Source organism: Amborella trichopoda, chromosome 6, assembly GCF_054954075.1.
Source record: "Amborella trichopoda isolate Santa Cruz 75 chromosome 6, AtrichopodaSantaCruz75HAP2 v2.0, whole genome shotgun sequence".
Lineage (NCBI taxonomy): Eukaryota > Viridiplantae > Streptophyta > Magnoliopsida > Amborellales > Amborellaceae > Amborella > Amborella trichopoda.
Genome location: NC_142341.1, coordinates 41189533 through 41210065, shown reverse-complemented (window position 1 = coordinate 41210065; position 20533 = coordinate 41189533). Strand labels below are relative to the sequence as shown.

General features: G+C 35.0%; 1 protein-coding gene and 2 long non-coding RNA genes across 5 annotated transcripts; all 3 read right to left on the bottom strand.

Moving 5' to 3' along the window:
- Positions 1–6104: 6104 nt before the first annotated feature.
- LOC148781774 (uncharacterized) lies at positions 6105–8503 on the bottom strand. Of its 2 annotated transcripts, none has more exons than XR_016058524.1 (4): positions 7234–8503; positions 6776–6821; positions 6641–6680; positions 6105–6301 (listed from the first exon to the last, which is right to left on the bottom strand). It is a non-coding gene; the product is annotated as an uncharacterized LOC148781774 (long non-coding RNA). The 2 variants fall into 2 exon arrangements; XR_016058525.1 differs by having other exon boundaries at positions 6105–6289.
- LOC18429957 (uncharacterized) lies at positions 8321–9727 on the bottom strand. Of its 2 annotated transcripts, none has more exons than XM_088870836.1 (4): positions 9533–9727; positions 9312–9345; positions 9032–9132; positions 8321–8587 (listed from the first exon to the last, which is right to left on the bottom strand). In XM_088870836.1, exons 2-4 carry the CDS (start codon positions 9315–9317, stop codon positions 8497–8499), a joined length of 198 nt encoding a protein of 65 aa, XP_088726962.1. In that variant the 5' UTR covers positions 9318–9345; positions 9533–9727; the 3' UTR covers positions 8321–8496. The 2 variants fall into 2 exon arrangements, with proteins under 2 accessions (XP_088726962.1, XP_088726963.1); XM_088870837.1 differs by having other exon boundaries at positions 9451–9603.
- Positions 9728–19667: 9940 nt separating this feature from the next.
- On the bottom strand, positions 19668–20230 carry LOC148781773 (uncharacterized). Its single transcript, XR_016058095.1, has 3 exons — positions 20152–20230; positions 19990–20065; positions 19668–19900 (listed from the first exon to the last, which is right to left on the bottom strand). It is a non-coding gene; the product is annotated as an uncharacterized LOC148781773 (long non-coding RNA).
- Positions 20231–20533: the final 303 nt, after the last annotated feature.

Below are 20533 nucleotides of genomic sequence, written 5' to 3'. Positions count from 1 at the left end.
ATTTTGTCCCTTGCATGAGACGAAATATTGTATATGTCCCCTTGCTTATTAGAAAGGGTTTTGAAGTCCGTTTTTTATCATTAAAGTATCAATCGAAAAGCGTGGACAAATTTATGCTTGGGGATACTTGATTGATGACCACAACTTGTTCCTACTTCATGTAAATGAGAAAGCTAATAATAAAATTTCATCTTATCCTGGTTATATTGATTGTGCAATGGTTGTCGATGCATATACTTGGCATCTTAGATTTGGCCATAGGAAAAGACAAAATAAATAGGCTAATAAAAGTGGGTCTTATTCCAAATCTAAGTAATGTGGACTTTCCAAGCTGTCAGCACTGTTTGTCAAGAAAAATGATTAGAAAATCATTCAATAAAAGGGAGAGAGTTAATGAGTTATTAAATATGGTCCACTCAGATATTTGTGGGCTCCTCAATGTTAAAATTCATAGAGGGATGTCATACTTCATCACTTTTATTGATGACTTTTCTAGATTTGGGTACGTTTATCTAATTCACCATAAATCAGAAGCTTTAGAAAAATTTACAATATATAAAAGGGAAGTAGAAAATCAATTGAGTAGGAACATCAAAGTTCTTAGAACTGGTAGGGGAGGTGAATACACATCTGAAGCTTTCAATGCTTATTGCCAATAATATGGTATTAAAAGACATACTACTATGCCTTATACGCCACAGCAAAATGTAATAGCTGAAAGACGTAATAGAACCCTCTTAGAAATGACTAGATCCATGATGGCTCATGCTAATTTACCCAAGACCTTTTGAAGAGAAGCAATAAGCACATCCATGTATATTCTTAATAAGGTTCCAATTAAGGCAATAGATTCTTCCCCTTATGAATTGTGGACAGGTAGAAAACCTGATCTATCAAACATAAAGAAGAGGGGATCGACTGCGCATGTCTTAATTCCATATCAGCATAGAAATAAGTTAGAAAACAAAACTATAGTTTGCAATTTTATAGGCTACCCCGAAGGATCAAAGGGATATCGATTTTATCATAAAGATAAGGGGCTCATTGAAAGCAGAGATGCTGAGTTTTTAGAAGATTTTATTGAAAAAAACCTACCTGTAGTGGATAATGATAATCTACTTAAAATCATAAATGACTTAAAACCATTACCTACAGTGGATATGGATAGCCCTGATCAACATGATGATGTTGAAGTACACACACACCCAATGTTAAGTGGTCAAAAGAGGTATAGAGCTCTTCCATCATACCTTGATGATTCTTATATCTATATGAGTGAAGAGACAGATAACCTTATTGACCTAGATAAAATCCATGACCTTTTTGACTTGAAAGATGCTATGAAGTCACAAGAATATCAAGAATGACTTAATGGCATGAGAAAAAAATTAGATTCTATAGAGAAAAATAAAATTTGGGATCTATGTGATTTGCCATCAGATAGGAAACCTATAGGTTCTAAATAGGTACTTAAAAAAAAAAAATATAATCTGATGGATCAATTGATAAATTTAAAGCAAAAGGTTTTACCCAAATAAAGAAAGTCAACTATATCGACATTTATTCCCCAGTTGCAATGTTTATATCCATTAGAATAATTTTGACAATCGTTGCATACTATGACCTAGAACTTTACCAAATGGATGTAAAGACTGCATTCTTGAATGGTGAACTAAAGGAAACCATCAACATGAATCAACCTGAGGGCTTCATAATTAAAGGTCAATAAAATAAAGTATATAAATTTAATAAGTCTTTATATGATTTAAAACAATCTTCAAGACAATGGCACTTAATATTTCATGATGTCATCCTACAAATAGGATATGAATAAATAAATTGGACCATTGTGTGTATATCTTGAAGAGTGGGAGTAAATTCACAATACTCTCATTATATGTAGATGATATCTTGATAGCTAGAAATGACTTAAAAATGATTGATAAAACTAAGTCATGGCTTTCTTCTCGGTTTGAGATAAAAGATATGGGAGAAGCATCTTATGTTCTAAGCATAAAAATAACTAGAGATAGAAAATAAAAAATGTTTTGTTTGAGCCAAGAGAGATATCTTGACTCTGTTATTAAAAGATTTCAAATGGAAAATTGTAAGCCATTGTCTATTCCTGTTAAAAAGGGAGTAAAGTTGTCTAGGAAGGATTGTCCAACAGAAGGATAAGAAAAACCTGATGTTCTCTATGCACAAGCTATTGGTAGTTTAGTATATGCAGTAAGATGTATAAGACCATATTTGAATTATGACGTAGGACTTGTTATTAGATATCAAAGTAATCCAGACAAATATCATTAGATAGCAGTAAAAATAATTATAAGCTACATTAAGAGAACAAAGCATCTAAAATTGTGCTTTCAAGCAGATAAGCTTGAAGTTATATGATATTCAGATACAGATTTTTTTGGGGATAAAGACGATAGTAAGTTCATCTCATGACATATTTTCTCTTTGGAGGGGCTGCCGTTTCTTTGTCTACTAAGAAACAAGGGTGAGTAGGTACACAGGAAGCAGAATACATTGCATGTATCACTGCTTGTACTTTCGCTGTCTGGATAAGCGCTTCATAGATAACTTGAAGCTGCAAATAATCGACAGACCGATCCAAATATTTTGTGATAATCAAGCTGCAATTAAATTAATTCAAATAGCTCCAAAGAAAAATATATAGATATCCAATATCACTACATTCAAGATGTAGTTGAAAAAGGTGAAGTAACCGTTAGTTACTTGCCCTCATCAGATATGATCGCTGACTCATTAACAAAAGGTCTAAGTGTTGAACTACTGTCTAAGCACACTAGTTTAATAAGACTTGAAAATGTCTAAGTCAGTCATTTTTTTCATGAGTGACAAAATCCACATAAGCATGAAAATCCTCATGATAGACATTTGTTATGAGAGGCATATCTGGAAAAGCGTGAGAAAAACCTCATGACAATAAATTTTCTTAAAGGGTCATACTCAAAAGTGAGAGTATACATGTGATTGAATATTATGCTCAGCCGTCATGACCAAGTGGGAGATGTTGGCATGTATGGTCATAAGGCCTCGTGTGACTTTACCTACAATTGTGGGATGGGAAGGCTACAATTGTAGGAGGAATGTTATGGTTATCCAACGTTCACATAAACCAATGTTCATATGAACGTTGGACGGATATCCCTAAGATCAAGGAAAACCCTTCTCAAATACCCATTGGAAAGATAACCGTTAAAGGATTTTACCTCTCCCTATAAAAAGGGAAGCTACAGAGAGGAAGAACGTAATAACAGCAAGAGAAAAAAAAAAAACACAGAGCTTCTGTGAGCAAAAATAATTTATTCACTCTCTCTCAAAAGGGCAAGAAAAATCCAAGTTCTGCGATCACCAATCTCACGGCATCACTTCTTTGATCTCGTGCTCTACCAATTTTCTCTAACAATCTCTTGCAAGGCCTTTTGTCAAAGGATAGACCATTTTTTCCTTTAATCTCACTATTCTATGCTTACCACTCTATATCTTATTAACATTTATGAAGTTATGTTTGCATGCAATGTGTAGATTACATACTATTCCAATATTATCATGATTATCACAAGTTCTTGCAATAGGATCATGATTATTAGAATGTATTGTGATTGTCGATATCAGTTTTGGTATATGGGTAGGTCATATATTAATACTTTAGCCATTTTGCTTCTTTGCGAGCATAATCTAAAGCAAAGATTTCTGACTCTATTGTTGAGCAGCAAATACAATTTCTTTAATTGACCTTGATGATACCGCACCATCTACTAATGTAAATATCCATCATGATGTTAATAGTGAGTCTTGGACTGCCATATTCCAATTTGCATTGTTATATTTGCCAACACCTTGGGATAACCCACGTAATATACACAATAATTGATAATCGTTTCAAGTATTTTGACATATGAGAGATTGATTCCCAAGGCTCTCTACCAGGGAAACTTGTATATCTATTAAGTATCTTACTACATATGAAATATAAGGCCCTGTGCTGCTCATTGCATACATTAAAATATCAATTACTACATATGAACGACATAGAAATTGGCTTATTATCACTAAACTAGGGGTAGCAACAGTTCGGGTATGGGTTGGGTCCGTTTGGACCCGAACCTAACCCCGAATAGTATTTGGGTCCAGGTGTTGGTCCTGGATCCGACTCATCAGTTCCAAAAGTTGTACCTATATATGTACCCATCAGGTCCTGGGTCTGGCTAGGTCCATTACCACCCTCACCATGGGCTTCTGTTTTCTTTTTTTTTGTTTGCCCTTGTTTTACCATCATCTATCCATATTATTTTCAACAAATCACAATCACCCGCCATTAGATTTCAAGTCGTTTGATTCGTCTTTTAATAGCTAAAGATGACTACGAGTTCTTATTGTATACAATCATTAATACACCTTAACGAACATGGCGTGAAGAATTTTATCTTCAACAGTTTACGGGTACAGGTTGAGTACAAGCCAGGTCCAACTGGATCCGGATTCAGATCCGAATAGTGTTCAGGTCCAGGTTTTGGACCTGAACCCAACCCGCTAGGTCCAAATGTTGGACCCGTACTCGAACCCGTGCCGGTATACCCGACGAGGACCGGTCGGGTTTGGGTCCATTGCCAACCCTACACTCAATTTATAGAGTTGTTCTCAATATAGTGAGCTTGTGTCAATACTAAAATGTTTTCTTTCTTCCTATTTTGATCTAAATATCATTTCAAAATCTAGTAAATCCTTTATGTCAAAGTTAGATAAAAGGACACTTTTAGTTTCCTCCATTATCTTCAAATTAGGACAAAAAATGAATGTTCAATTGACTAAAGGACATTTTCTGGACTTCAATATGCAATACACCACTGAAAAATACTTGAAAATCTGACCTATATCTCTAGGACAAGGTTAGTTTGGTGGGGTTCCTAACTAGAAAATTTGAAATACAATTAGGTTGGACTATGTACCCAAGTAGGTCCAAGCCTGCTGTGAATGGAGTACTTCAATCCTAATATATGTGGGTTGCTTTTAGAACAAAGATTAATGGAGGGGTGTTCAGATTCCTAACCATCCTGACTCTAACAATCTAGGTGCCCCTCACGACATGAACACCAATTTTGGGGGGTTTTAATGGTTTTCTAGGTTTCCTTGGTCTGGGGTGTGCGAAAGTATGGAAATAAGCACATTGTGATGTGGCTGCTATAGGTGGTTTAGCAAGAAATAGTAAGCAAGAACTTACTTCAAGAAAATGAGCAACTTAACAGGATAGAATGGACCAACTAGTAGCTATCTTCATGAATCCATTCTATCTAGTAGCTATCTTCAGGAATTGAGAAATGGATATTGAGGTGTTATGCCCCTGATTTGCGAAACGGGATTCCAAACGTTACCCAACCAAAGGGATACTTCACAAAGAGTAAATCTGAAGATAGGGCCTTCTCTAGATCACATAATTCAGTCTTGCTCAGATAAAGTGTTGATTTTTGTAACACAATGTTGCAAGTTCGGATCTTACCACTGAACAACCCAAAAATAGATTGAGCAAAAGATTATTTACTTATAAAAATAATAATCTTGACATATAATGAACTTGAGAGAACATAATCACAACTTGCAAGAGTTCACTCCCCATGATTACAAAGAGAAAATTCAAGTATAACCTCTCCGTGAGAGAAAACTCAAGTATAACCTCTCCGTGACTCTAATTCTTGCACATGCACAAACTATATTTCAAGGAGTCGTAGTTGGTTTGTACTTCCAGGCAAACATTTCAAGGCAAGTACAAGCACAAAGTTAGGTGGTCAAGGTGGCAGGCTGCCACAACATAATGTCTTGAATTTCATTCCTATCATAGAAAAATATCCCCTTCTAATGCAGAACTGCCCAAAAAAAAAAAGGAATAGAATAATCTAAAGGCTAAAGCAGCCAACTTTTTTACAATTTGTTAATTTGGAGTCTGAATTCAAATCGATTACCCTTATAGCTTGGATTGGATGAGATGATTTGGACACTAAATTCAAATCAAATACCCTTGTAGCTTGGATTGGGATGAGACTATACTGTGAAAGAATCAACCATCAGAATGGGTACAGTTGCACCAAACCATAATCACAACCTTGTAATATTTTTTCCCAAAGTATCCTTGAAATATTACAAACTCTTTGCTGAAACTTCCTCTTAATAACAATAAAAACAAATTCTCTTCTTCAAAATGTCAAATTGCTAATCCTGGTCAACCAAAGCCCAAAAATGCTAAGAAAACTTGATTTGTTTCAACCTGCCAAAAGAACTAAGGGAAGTATATAAAATAATATTACCAAAAACAACAATAAAAAGGAACAACAGAACTTTGGAAGTGACAGAAAGGAAAGTATTGAAGGCCCTATTTGAAGCTGTATTTCTAGAGATGAACCATATTAGGTACTTCAATATGTGAGACATATTAGACACCAAAGTTCACTGTTTTGAATACAGCATATGCAATAACTCAAATCCAAGATTAAAAGAAGAAAAATTATTTCGACTTTTATGATTAAGATCAATCTCGTGAAGCAGTAAGTGTTATATTTATTTGGCATCCATGAAGTCTCTTTGAAATTTTTTTAAGTTATCCCAATGGTGAATATACCTCATTAGTAGGGGGTCCAATACCCATCCCTCTGTTAGACCTAAGCAAAAGAGGACACAAAAGAAGGCTTTGAGAGGTTACACAATAAAACTTTTCATGTATGCATGGATGAAGATGACATCAAACATTTTATACCTTTGATACAAAGACATGTTGGTCTCTGACCTAATGCAATGATCACCTTGAGAACAACAAGTGCATAAATGTGAGAATGTGAGAATGTGGAGTATTCATTAAATATGAAGTCAATATACAACCACAATTAACAAAACAAATTTAATATCTGTATCCAAATTTCTGAAAACTAATGGGTGCACTAATGAGTGCATGCAACTAAATTTTGGACACTCCTATCCAAATTGTGAATTGGAGTGGTCAAATTCCACACTAGCTTAAATTGTGAACACACCCCTTCAAGTGGCTAGAGATTCCCAACGTGCTCCACCAGGTGCAGGCATTTACCAGACCCTCTAAGAGCTCTCTTTTGCATGCTACTGGTGCTCAATAGCACAATCAACAGGGACCACTTGCAGTATCGAGAGACTAGGTTTGCAAAATTTGTTATTTGCATGGGAGCTTACGGGAGTACTTACAGAAGTCTGGAGTAATTTTCTGAATAGAGTGTTCTGGTGTAATTTTCTGGATAGCGTGTTGGTCATCTCCAATAGCTTTCTGGAGAGGCAAGGCCATTTGGAATATATGCTTCACTGCAATCACCACATTTAGAAGGACAGGAACAAGAAAGAATGAGCAAATTCAAGCTTTGCGGTTCTCACATAAAGTGACACCCCATGGTTTGTGTTGAGGAGGAGCTTCGGGGTGTTAGAATGTAGGACCCTGTTAGAGATAAGTTGATCTTATTGGAGATAAGCGGATGGCAGCTCACAACAAAGACCATACATTGTGCCTCATTCTGCACTAGAGATCATCTCATGAAGCTATAAGAGAAGGAAGCTCGCTTTGAAACCCTTGTATCAGATTTAAGGGCATCTTAGGGATAGACCTGGGATTCTATGTAAGATAATCTTAGGCCTAGCCAAATTCTACAATTTGACAGCGGCAGAAGCTATAATCTTCTCATAAACGTCAGTTTATCATCAGAGAAAGCTGATTATTGAGGGAGACATGTTCAATTAGGTGGGGTCAATCTCATGGAGATCATTCATACTTAGCTAGGACACATTTCTTTGCATACTGTCATAGGGAAGTACACATAGGGCTCACAATATGGGGACTGGGCTATGAAGATCCTCCTATGAGGGACTATATTTCTCTAGTGCGACTGACAAACTTGTATATCATTTTTCTCTTTCCATAAACTCTTGAATATATCTCTCCATTGGTCTAGACCAATTTGTATGGCTCTCTGTCTAGAACAACAGAGGCATACTTCACGTATGCTTTTTTTTTTTTTGAAAAAGAGATAAATCTACTTCATTCTCATTATCTGAAACCTAAATTTTACTAAAAAATAACAAAAATTAGAAAACTATAGGAAATACATATGAAGCACATTCCCATAATGTATAAGAAATGAGAAATAATTAAAAAGTACACGCAGGATGTGTTCACAATTAAACAATCAAATAATGGCAGTGGTGTTCTTCTCAACAATAAAGAAGTAAAAGCTGTAATTTGCATAAGCAATGCAGGGGAGGGGAGAAAAAAAACACAGAAAAATGGCATAAATCATATAAGCTACTTAGAAGAGAAGTTATTAGTTTACATTGCTGGATTCACAGAGGAACTGAGAACACAACATTTAACAACGAAGACCCAACAAAAACACAGGATGCACGTGACAATAGAGCCAATATCTAGGACCACAGCTAATTGACATTGTTCCCCAAAACCTGCTACTTCTTGTTACCGCTTTTCCCACTATTACCACCCCCTGCAGCTTGTTCTGCTTTCTTCGCTTGTTTCTCTTGAAGTGCTTTTGCATCCCTGATTACAAAACACAGAAAACGTTGCATCAAGAAATAAAACAAGTAATGGTCAAATAAAAACACAGAAAACGTTGCATTAAGAAAAAAAGACAAATAATGGTTAAAAAAGAATGGAAGAAACACAGGAACCCTCACATTCAAGAGCAATCAAAACCAAATTTACAAATAATTGAATCATAAAGCCCTAAAAATAAAGGAAATCGAAATTTGGATCTGAAACCAAAGCTATCAGTGCAGTACAATTTATTTAAAAAACAAAAATTCATACAAAATACATTGCAATACAAATAACTTAGATATTATTTATTTAGGGTATGAAATGAGAATTGCTATATCAATTGTGTTACTGAGGGTATGACCCTTGATACAGGATTCGTGTGGCCGACAGCGAGTAGTTGGGATAAGGCTCTGATTATGATGAAGATGATATTGATTTTGTTACCTCTCTCGGCGTTGTTCAGGGGTCAATCCATCATCTTTACCCTTGCCTTGGGGCTTCCTGGCCTGAGCCCTCTCTCTATCTTTCTCTCTCTGATTACCGCGTAAACTCTGAAATTAAGGCCCACAACCATCTTTCATAGCACTATATCCAGTGAATCAGGCAACAAAAACGAAGAAAAAAAGCGCAAAAAAAGTGTAACAGAGAGAAAAGAAACAGCTCAAAACCCCTGAAAAGGCAGTAACAGAGATTGATCAAGAACCAATTTCCATTAAAGGATATGAGTCATTCTGGAAACAGGGTTTATAGCACGGATCCTGTCATCAGAAATAAAAAAGAACAGATTCAAACCAGAATCAAATAATATACACAGAGAGAGAAGCAATTTACTAGGAAATGGAAGTGAAAGAGAGAAACCAAACCCTAGGCAAACGAAACGAAAGTGAAGTGAGAGAACTAAAGCTCGAAAACCTAACAAAATAAGAGAGAGATTGGGAATCTGACCTTTGTTACAGGCACTTGGATTGCAATCCTTCGCTACCTTGAGGTGATCTGCAAACTCGTCACCTTGGACCAATGGTTTTGTGGGATCTGCAAAACCGCTGAAAAACGACAAGCAGACTCTAAAACCAGGAATCGGGGTAAAAGCGGTTTATTAAAACCGCGCTATTTCTCTCTCTAACATAATCCTCCCTCTCTACTCTCTTCTCCTTCTCTCTCTTGGTTTTTCTATTGAACCAAAACACAAAAAATACAGGCCTCAATTTCTAAGGGATGCGGTTCGTATAGTGCCTAAGCTCCAAACAATCAAATTAGAGCCTCTCTTCAAATAAAGTTAAAAAATGAGGTTTCAATACTGAAAATCTTTGTGATAGCCCTAAAATATAGTTTCATTTTTATTTATAATATTTAAACTTTTCAAAATTTAAAATCTACTTTTTTTTATATAAAGTTGAAAAATGTGGTTTTAATACTGAAAATCTTTGTGATAGCCTTGAAATATAGTTTCATCTTTATTTATAATGTTTAAAGCTTTCAAAACTAAAAATCTTATTTTTTTTTTTTTTGATGTCCATACATTTTGATGTTAAGATGATCAATTTGAGAATATTTGAACATCAAAACAACCTCTTCTAATGAAATTTTTGTGGTAGGCTCCAATTTGATTGTTTAGAGCCTTGGCTCTATACAAAATTTTCCCATTTTTAAGGCCAAAAAATATTTTACACCCGCGAAGTATAGTGTTCATTTACTTCCTCGGGTTAAAACCAACTAATGATTAATTTTAGAGCCCCAAATTTTGGGGATATAACTTTGTAGAGAGTTAAGCTCTAATCAATCAAAGTAAAACACACCTTCAAATAATGTTGAAAAATGTGGTTTCAATACTTAAAATCTATGTGATAGCCTTAAAATATATTTTCATCGTTAATTATAAAATTTAAAGTTTCAAAAATAGTGTAGATCAAGCATATCTATGAAAATCTTGAAAATTGACGGTCCAAAAATGTGTTACAAGAGTCACTGCTTTCAAAACTTGAAATCCATTTCTTTTCTCATGTCCATGTATCTTGATGTCGAGATGATCAATTTGAGAATATTTGGACATCCAAAACAACTTCTTCTAGTGAAATTTTTGAGGTGGGCCCTAATTTGATTGTTTAGAGCATCGGCTCTAAATAAACTTTTTACTACATATATATTAACTTCAACCAAAAAAAATTCCTAATTCCACCATCTAGGCCCTCCAAAAAAAATAATGTCTTAAAATTAAATAGAAACCGTTCAATTTTTAAAAGGTGAAATATAACTATTAGAAAACTCAAATTTTAAATTTTTGTTTTAAAATAATCATCTAGTAATCCTTAGATGATTCTTAAAATTTCATATTGAAAAGAAATCTCTCAAGTGGGTCATCTGACTGAGGGAGTAGAAATATACTATACTCCCAAGTGCATCATTGCAATGGATTTTCTGGTACAACATTTAAAATGAAAATAGAGTTATTTTGGAGTTTTTGTTATGAAAAGAAAAAATACCAAGAAACTAAGTATGAGTTGTCTAGGTTTGGAAGACTCGAGAAGGATGCGAGCCAACTATTGTTTACTTTTAGCATGTGGACCTTACTTTCGTCTTGACTTTTACGAACATTAGAAAAAGTAAGTATTGCGTGGTGTTCGTGGAGCACATTGTGTACAAACTCGTGGGCTGCTTCGTAGAAATTTTTATATTTGATTTTTGGGATTCTTCTAGGGTGGCAACGGGTAGAAATTTTTATATTTGATTTTTGGGATTCTTCTAGGGTGGCAACGGGTGTCCAGTTGGACCCGGACCCGACTCGCACCCGGACTCAGACCTGAATAGATTCGGGTCCAGGTTTTGGACCCGGACCAGACTCGTCAGGTCCAAAAATTGGACTATACTCGTACCTATCGAGTTTTAAGTCTACCCCATTGTAACCCTAACTATGAGTTTTTTTGTTTTTTTTTTTGTCACCATCACTGGAGCTTTTTTTTTTGTTTTTTTTTGTTTTACCCTTTTTTTCACCATCACATATCCGTATTATTGGCAACAAGATTACAATCACCTGCTATTAGATTTCAAGCCGTGTGATTTATTTAATAGTTAAAGGTGACTACTAGTTTTAATTATATAGGATCCTTAATACACCCAAATGAATAGAGAAGTAAAATATTTTATCTATAACAGTTTACGGGGTATGTGTCGGGTCCAGCTAGGCCTGGACTTAGACCTGGACCCAAATAGTATTTGGTCCAAGTTTTGGACCGGACCTGTCGAGTCCAAATGCTAGAACCATACTTGACCTGTGTTGAGTATACCCGACGGGTCCCAGGTCGGTTCCAGATCGGTTCCAGGTCCATTGCCATCCCTAGATTCTTCTAGTTGGATGGTCTTTTCTTAATTTCATGAAGTGTATACAAATGGTGTTCAATTTTTCTATTTTTGTTATTTCTTTTTTGAGGTTGGCTATGAGCGAGAGCTTACATCCTTAAAATTTAGAATCCCAAATACTTCCAAAGTGGGGAAGCGCATCGAAAAAATGCTCTAGTTCTAGCTCTAGCGTAGAATTATAGGATAATGGCCTGGCCCTAGGACCATCGGTCGGGCCTATCATGAGGGTTGCGTCTCCGACACGAGCTTAAATCATATGGGTTTGGACCTCGCCCTCGCCTGGGTCAAGTCTAGATTGGCATGAGCCCCGCTTGTTGGCAACCCTACGTGTGTAGGCAGCTGATTAAGCAAGTCAATCCCTTGGCCTCCAGACTTGGGCTTGTTTAAAACTTCAAATCAATGAGGTTCGGGCTTTGAGCTTGTCTGTTAAAACTCAACCTACCCATAATCATCTCCATCCCAAAGCTGATGAGGATGTACTCTAAGGGCGCGTTTACTTCGGGGAATTTATGTTTCTAGAATAAATAAGTCCCTAACACTTTAACAAACCCGTGTTTGAAGCACAGTAGTGCTACAATGTCTGGAACTTATTGAAAATTTTTTATTCCTCAACTTTCCTATTTTTCATTTAAAGTGAATTTTTTTGTTTCATGCTAAACCATGAACTTATTTGTGCCCAAGTTCCCAATATTTATTTAAAAAGAATCAAGTTTGGGAGTTGCTTACTCTTCCTAATGATAGAAAAGTCAATAATTACAAATGGATCCTAAACAACAAATCTTAATGCCAATGGATGGATCATGGACAAATACAAAGCTAGATAGCTAAAGAGTTTACCAAAAAGAAAGATATATATCACTTAGAGACCACTTCTCCAATAGCTAAAGTTACTTCCATTAAGATTATTCTACAATCAGTTGCATATTATGATTTACAATTATTTAAATAAGATGTTAAAATAGCTTTCTTAAATGAAGAATCCAAGGAAGATATATACATGAAGCAACCAGAAAGATATGTAATTAAATGTCAAAAAAACAAAATATACAAATTCATGAAATATTGGTACGGTCTAAAATAGTTTTGTAGGCAATGGTATTTCACCTTTTATAATGCAATCATACAAATTGGTTATGGAGCCAATAGGTTAGACCATTTTTTATATGTTTGGAATAGTGGGGGTAATTTTATTGTCTTATTTTACATGTATATGATATTTTGTTAGCTAAAAATGATATTGAAATGATTAGCCATACCAAATCTTGGTTTAGTTTGATGAAAGACATGAGAAAAGCTTCCTTTGTACTAGTTCTAGATCCTATATTTATCCCAAGAAAATTATTGAGAGAGAATTTTGATGAGATTTAGAATGATAAATTGTAAGTTTAAAGAGATACCCATTTGCAAAAGCTTCAGATGATCAAAGAAAGTGTATTCATCAAGTGATAGCGATAAAGTTGAGATAAAAATAATTCAATATACTCAAGCTGTAGAATGTATAACATATGTCATGTTGTGCACAATACTCGACTTGAGTTATTGAGGCAATCTTGTAAATAAATTTTAGAGTAACATTGGGATGGCCAATTGACAAGCCATAATAAAAAAGGATTGTATACAATGAGCCCATTTACCTTTCATACAAGGTGGTCACATTTCCTTACAACCATTTGATGTGAAATTTGATAGTAGTTATATGTCACAAAGTTCCAGAAAATTTGTAGTATAATTGCAGCCACTCAATTTCACATTCAATGATCAAGATTATTGTGATCACCTTGTATCAAAGGTATATAGTATCATTCTATACTTTCCCTACAAAAAATACTCAGTTATATTAAAAAAACAAAGCTATTAATTTAGAGGTTAGTGGGTATCCTGATGTAGACTTTGCAAGAGACCTAGATGATAGAAAATCAACTTCTAAATATGTGTTCCTCTTTGGAGGTATATGCATTTTTTAATAAAGCAAGAAACAAGGTTGTGTAGCTCGGTGTACTATGGAGACCGAGTATATGGATTCAGGCAATACTACTACATGTGCCATTAGGATTATGCACGTTATTAAGAATTTGAAGCTGGATATAGGCGACTACCCCTTTAATTTTTATTATTTTTTATATAATTAGGCCGTCATTCCATAATTAAAAAATAGAGCATGTAGTAAAATAAATTACTTACCATCAGTCACTATGATTGCAGACTTTTTGACAAAGCCTATAAATTTAATGAGACTTATGAACATCTAAATCTTTTGATGTTTAGGTCATGAGAGAAAAACTATGGTAGTATGAAAAATCCATGATAAAACTAGCTATATGAGTTTTTGGTCATGGTATACAACGACATTCGTGTGAAAAGCTTCGTGACGAGGATATGCCTGTAAAAGGCAAATCCTTAAATGGAGCAAACATTTTGGCATATCAAGGTATTTAACCATCACAAACAAGTGAGATATATTGGTATGTGTGTGTAGCCTTATGGCCACACATGTGTCACATAAGTTGTTCTTAACTAAATTATACTTCTAAAAATAATACTATATTATTATGGAAAAATCTTATATATGGATGTAATTTTATAATGTAGAACTACAGATGCACCTCAAAAATCCATCGAAAAAGGTCGTTTTAATGTTCAAAAATCCTTTGATTTATCATCTCGACATCGAGATGTATGACTATAAGATTTTAAGTCTCAAAAATAATGCATTTTACAATATATTATCTACACCGTCCATTTGCAAGATTTTCATACGTTTATAGATCTACTTGATTTTAATCATTTTTTAAATTTAAAATTTTATAGTTAGATATAAAAATATATTTTGAGATAATCCTAAAAACATTTTACATCAAAATTTTATACCATGATAAAATTTAAAGGTACACCTTACCTCTACACCTACGGATGCATCCGTATGGACACTGCACCCTATTATTATTTAGTTAGAATTGTTCTTTAGAGAGAGAGAAAACCACGTTTGGTCTGCTCGGCTATTCATGGGAAGGGGTATTTCTCTGGTATATTTATTAGGGAAAAAATGCTACCCACTTATTAAAAAAAAACAAATTGCATGCACATCTAACCACTTCATAAAAAAGTTAATGTAAGGCCTAGGCATTTTAATATAAAGTAAAACCCCACTACTAAAAAAAAGGGACACGATTTCTATGTGGTCAGCCCGCATATTGTAGAAATGTAAGCTTAGTAATAAATTTATTTTTTAAATATAATTTGATTCTAAGTTTTAGAGAATATATAATCTTTAATATGGAGATAATGAACATAAGAAAAAAAAAAAAAAAATTAAAAACTAAAAATAATAATTATATTAAAAAAATATTTAAATCATTACTTACACTTGTTTTTAGATGGACCACCTATTTGCATCCATCTACATTTTTCTGCCAAGATATGAGGTGTGGCCAGGACCTTACACTAACTCCATCCTCACAAGACTCTGAACAAAATTATATAGCAGTGTCCTCACAAGACTCTGAACAAAATTATATAGCAGTGTGCGCCATGGTTATCATTCCATGAAATCAGAAGTTTCAACTCCATCTAAGAATGTTCAAAGGGATACAAACACATGGAGTAGCACGTTTCTAGGGCCAGTTAGGATAGTCCATGTTTCTACCATGGAATGGGATTATTTAGAATGTAAGGACAGCTTTGGATGTCACCCCACCCATATATAAAGTATATGTGACCCTTGCACTCAGCCGTTAGATCAGATTATAGGATAAGGCTCGAGTGTTAATTGAAAGTTGGACAATATAATCTTGTATAATTTTTTTTTTTATCTTTGATTTTGCACCAACTAGATAACTCACAATGGTCCACGTACAATAAAATTCTCTTGAAATAAACAAATAAAAGTGGTTCCCTTTTGCCACCACTAATTACAACGTTTATTGAATAAACAAAATGTAACACAAAGAATCCCAAGTACTCTCAATTACTGCCACTTTATGGCCAATTTGGATGTCAAATAAAAAAACCTTCACATTGAAAAAAATCATAAGTTTCTTTATCCTTAATTAATAAACATTGCCATCTTTTTTTATTATTATGCTGGACTGTTTGGATGGAGTTCATATATTAAAAGAAAAGTCGCATTCTACCCTTCCAAAATTCTCTTGCCAATCCAAAAGATTTTCCTGTATCTCTCGCAGCAGTAAACAATTTGCTTCCATACAATAAACAAACCTGCAAGCCGAGCTTCTCCTTATTCATGAAGAGAATGGGCTTCCCATGGGTATGGTATAAGAGAAAAGACTTGCATTTTGTAGAGAGAGAAAGGGCACATTGGCTTTACAAAGAGGCCGCCTAGGTCTGCCATGGATGGGGCTTGAACTTTTTTGGTTTTTTACAACCCAAGCCTATAGGTGTGGTATAAAATAAAATACTCGCCTTTTGTAGAGAGAGAAAGGACATTGGCTTTACAAAGACGCTGCCTAGGTCTGCCATGGGGCTTGAGTTGGTTTTGTACAATCCAAACCCATTGGTGTGGTATGAGAGAAAATGCTCGCCTTTTCTAGAGAGAGAAATGACATTGGCCTTACAAAAAAGCCACCTAAGGCTGCCATAGATGGGGCTTGAGCGTATCTGCTTTTTTGCAACCCGAGCTTCTCCTTATCCATGAAGAGAATGGGCTTCCCATGGGTGTGGTATGAAAGAAAAGACTTGCCTTTTGTAGAGAGATAAAGGGTCTTGGCTTTACAAAGATAACGTCTAGGACTGCCATGGATGGGGCTTGAGCTTTTCTGGTTTTTTTAGAGAGAGAAAATGAAAGTGCTTTGTTTATTCAGAGAGAGAGAGTAGATTTGGGTTTTTCAGGTTTGACGGAGTTGTTGGGTCATGGGTTGAGGTTTGCACAGGGATGAGAAAGCTGCACTTTCATAAAAAATAATTCAAGTCTGACTTGAATTTTTTTAGACTTGAATTTTTTTTTTTACGGTAACTTTTGCCTTGACACTGCAGTATTTTTCATTTCAATCTAAAAATCTAACAAAATCTTGAGGTTGTCCAAACGGTTCAAATCTCTTTCACAAGATTTTTGAATTACAATCCAACAATATTGCAATTTTGGGTACTTCCAAACTGGTACTTAACAATTCTTTTATGAAAAAGTAAATAAAGAAACCATTTGCTTTTGGTATAAGATGGTCACAATTAATCTTGATGAATGGATATAAATTTAGGTGGCTACATTTATTTTATTGACTAAGCTCAATGTTCAAAAGTAATTTTCTCGAAATTTGTGACACTCCCAAGATATCAGATTTCATATGGAATGATTATCAATAAGTGTGACCTCCTTATATTAAAGATAAATGATCTCATTGTATACAATCTTTTCTTTTATTATACAAATAAAATCGCATAAACTTGATATTGAAATCACAAAGCACATAATACTTATGAGAATAAGAAAAACACAAGAAATAAATACTACAAAGCACAAAGTAAAAGATGTCGCAGATTGTCTCAAATATGCTTAGTACACCTCACACCGAGTCTCCTTTTCTAATAGAGTGCCGGATCAACGGTCGATCTCAAATCTTCTAAGAATGAGAAAGATTAAGACTAAAACCCTACAACTTGAGAGCATAGGAAACTTGGGAAAAACAAGATAAGGTCTCAATGCAGCACCTTTGAATGGTGCAAGAACCCCCTTCATAACCTAAGTGGGGTGTGGCCCCCCCTTGTAACCAACTCTATGTGGGGCGTGGCCCCTTAGATGGTATGAGAGAGAGAAAGATTTTGGGGAGAGAGAGAAACCCTTTACGTGGGATGTACCCCCATATTGGAGAGAGAGAGAGAGAGTATAGTGAGAAGAGAGATGAGAGGTGTAAAGAATATGAGAGAGGGGTCCTCAATTTATAATTTTTCTATGGGCTAGAGTTTCTTTAGGTTCGTCATTTTTAGTGAGATTGAATCTAGGTTATTAATCATAAGAGATTTGTAGGGTAAAAGATTTGAACTATCCATTCTTTAAAGGGTGCGGTTTCTATAAGGTTGCAACCTTAAACAATCCAATTAAGGTGCACTTCATAACATGTATTTTTGGTGTAAAATATTCTTAGGATTATCTAAAAATGTATTTTCATATCTAGTTATAAAATTTTAAACTCCAAAAATGGTTAAATCATGTAAGTCTATAAACATGTGAAAATCTTGAAAATAGATGGTCTGGATAATGTGTTGCAAGATGCACTATTTTTAGGACTCAAAATCTTTTATTTTATACATTCATACATCTCGATGTCAAGATGATCAATTAGAAGGTCATTCAATAATCGCATCTTGATTTGACAGCTCAGACTGTTTTATATTTAATTTTTATTCTATAAATCATTTTGTAGTAAAAAATAATAAATATATATATATATCTTTTATTGGAAACTCACTAGAACATCCCTAAAAAATTTGGAAGCATTTTGGTCATTTATTTTTACTGGAAATATGTTTTTAAAAAAAAATCGCTAGATGTGCCCCAGTAAAAAGATGGGACACCCCACGTTTCACTCAAAAAGATTTTGTGAAAAATAACCAAAAATTCAATGAGTATTTTGGCATGATGTGAGCAATCCTAACTGTACATAGGGAAAATATCTCCTTATCTTTTATTTTTTACTGCTATACCGCTCTCCCTATCTCAAATCACCGCCTCTCTCCCAAAATTTCGTTCTCTCTCTAATACCTAAAGTTACAAAATTCCCCTTTCTGCATTGTCTCTCTCATCTCTCTCTCTCTAAAAAAAACCCACAGGTCTGAAGCCCTATTACCCTCACCCAATGGTTTAAAAACCGGATCGGTGACCCAGATCGGGCTTTTCAAAAACCGATCCGGATCGGCGAATCGGCGATCCGGATCGGCGAATCGGCGGTCCGGATCGGAATCGGGTGAATCGGTCAGAATAAAACTTCAAAAAAATCCAAAAAAATTATTAAAATTCATTATAAATATTGTTTTTTAGGAATTCAATAAAAAATGAGGGTACTCCATTAAGAATTTTCATGTTTTTGGATGAATATGCGAATATTGATATGTTCTTTCCCTGCATGAACCGCTATTCAACATTTAATTTACATCACACAAAAGGATAAACATAGAATTATCATGGAATAAGTATATCAACATACATGGACTACAATAAAGCATAAAATTAATAACATACGATCTAAAAATAAAATGATAGACGACGTTGTTGTTCTTCTTGGTCACGCTGGTGCCATTGATTGAATTCGTTTGACAATTCATTGATTCGATCTAAAAACGAATCATCGATATTAGAGGGCGTCTGACTATTCTCAAATCCCTGAGTGTTAGTGTTTTGTTGTGTTCCCAGTCCAAAATCCCCGAAGCTTGTCCATCCTTCATGCTCACCTGCACTGTCGTGCTCATCCGTACACTGTTGCTGTTGGGACTCGATATGTGAATAATATGGCTGGGATAGGGTGGCCTCAGAATCATCATCTCTCTCATTTTCTCTTAGACCCCCTTCCCACTCTCCCTTATTAGGTACAATATCATCGACATATTGTGGATACATTGGCTGGCTGCTTCCTCTTTCATGCCGCTCATCAGTTTCTTCAATATCTTCATCACCGATAGCCTCAAGGAACGCTCTCTTGTGCAATACTGACTCCTCCTCTTCGACTACCCATCGGTCTGCTGTGTCTGTGACAAATATTGTGTCTAAATCTATCGGCCCATAGTCTTCAAGCTTCCTTCTTATTTGTCGCTCTCTGAGGTTTAAATTATAATGAACGTAGACTAGTTTATGAAGCTTCTCAGAAGCGAGTCGATTCCTTCTAGTAGTGTGCAACCATTGGAACGTACTCCAGTTGCACTCACAGCCAGTAGCAGAACATGTTTGGGAGAGCACCTTGATTGCTATCCTCTTTAGGTGAGGTGCATCAGTACCATATATCTCCCACCATTCAGCTGGATTAAAATGTAAAAAGCATTGTAAGGGCAAGAACAATTCATAAGATTAAATATATGAATAAACAAAATATTAGCGAGGGGATAACCTGGATCCATCATAGTTCGAGAATTTCTGGCAAGTCTAGTTCCGAAGGATCCTATAGCATCCCTATACATAGCAAGCTAAAACAAATATATTACGTTTTAGTGCATTATTCCTCACAAATATAACAACTCAATGAAGTTCTTACCCAAACATTAAATAATACCTCTTGTATTGCTGCTACTTGGTTTCGATGGCTTCTCTCCAACCTTGCAATAATGTATCTGACCCCTTCCATAATCTTGTGGGGTTATTCAGGTGTCAAATAGAAAAATTTTGGGTTGAAGTAGTAACCTAAAAAATATATAGGTAGAAAAATGACATTTACAATTTCATAAAAAAATGATTTAAACTGAAACATTGTAATGATATAAATATATATTTACCAGCATAATGAATTGGACGTCCGAATTTGGTGTTCCACCTCTTTTTTATAATCTCGATCACTTTGCTAGCAAATTTACACTTCTCCCCAATAGCTGATTTCGCCCTCTCAATACCTTCATAAAGGATACCCATGGTAGCTTTCTTATCAGCATCCACCATTC

Excerpts from the sequence above, each read along its gene's own strand:
- LOC18429957 (XM_088870836.1), bottom strand. Across the intron at positions 8,588-9,031 it reads CCTGAACAACGCCGAGAGAG|GGATGCAAAAGCACTTCAAG; the intron begins GTAACAAAATCA and ends TTTTGTAATCAG.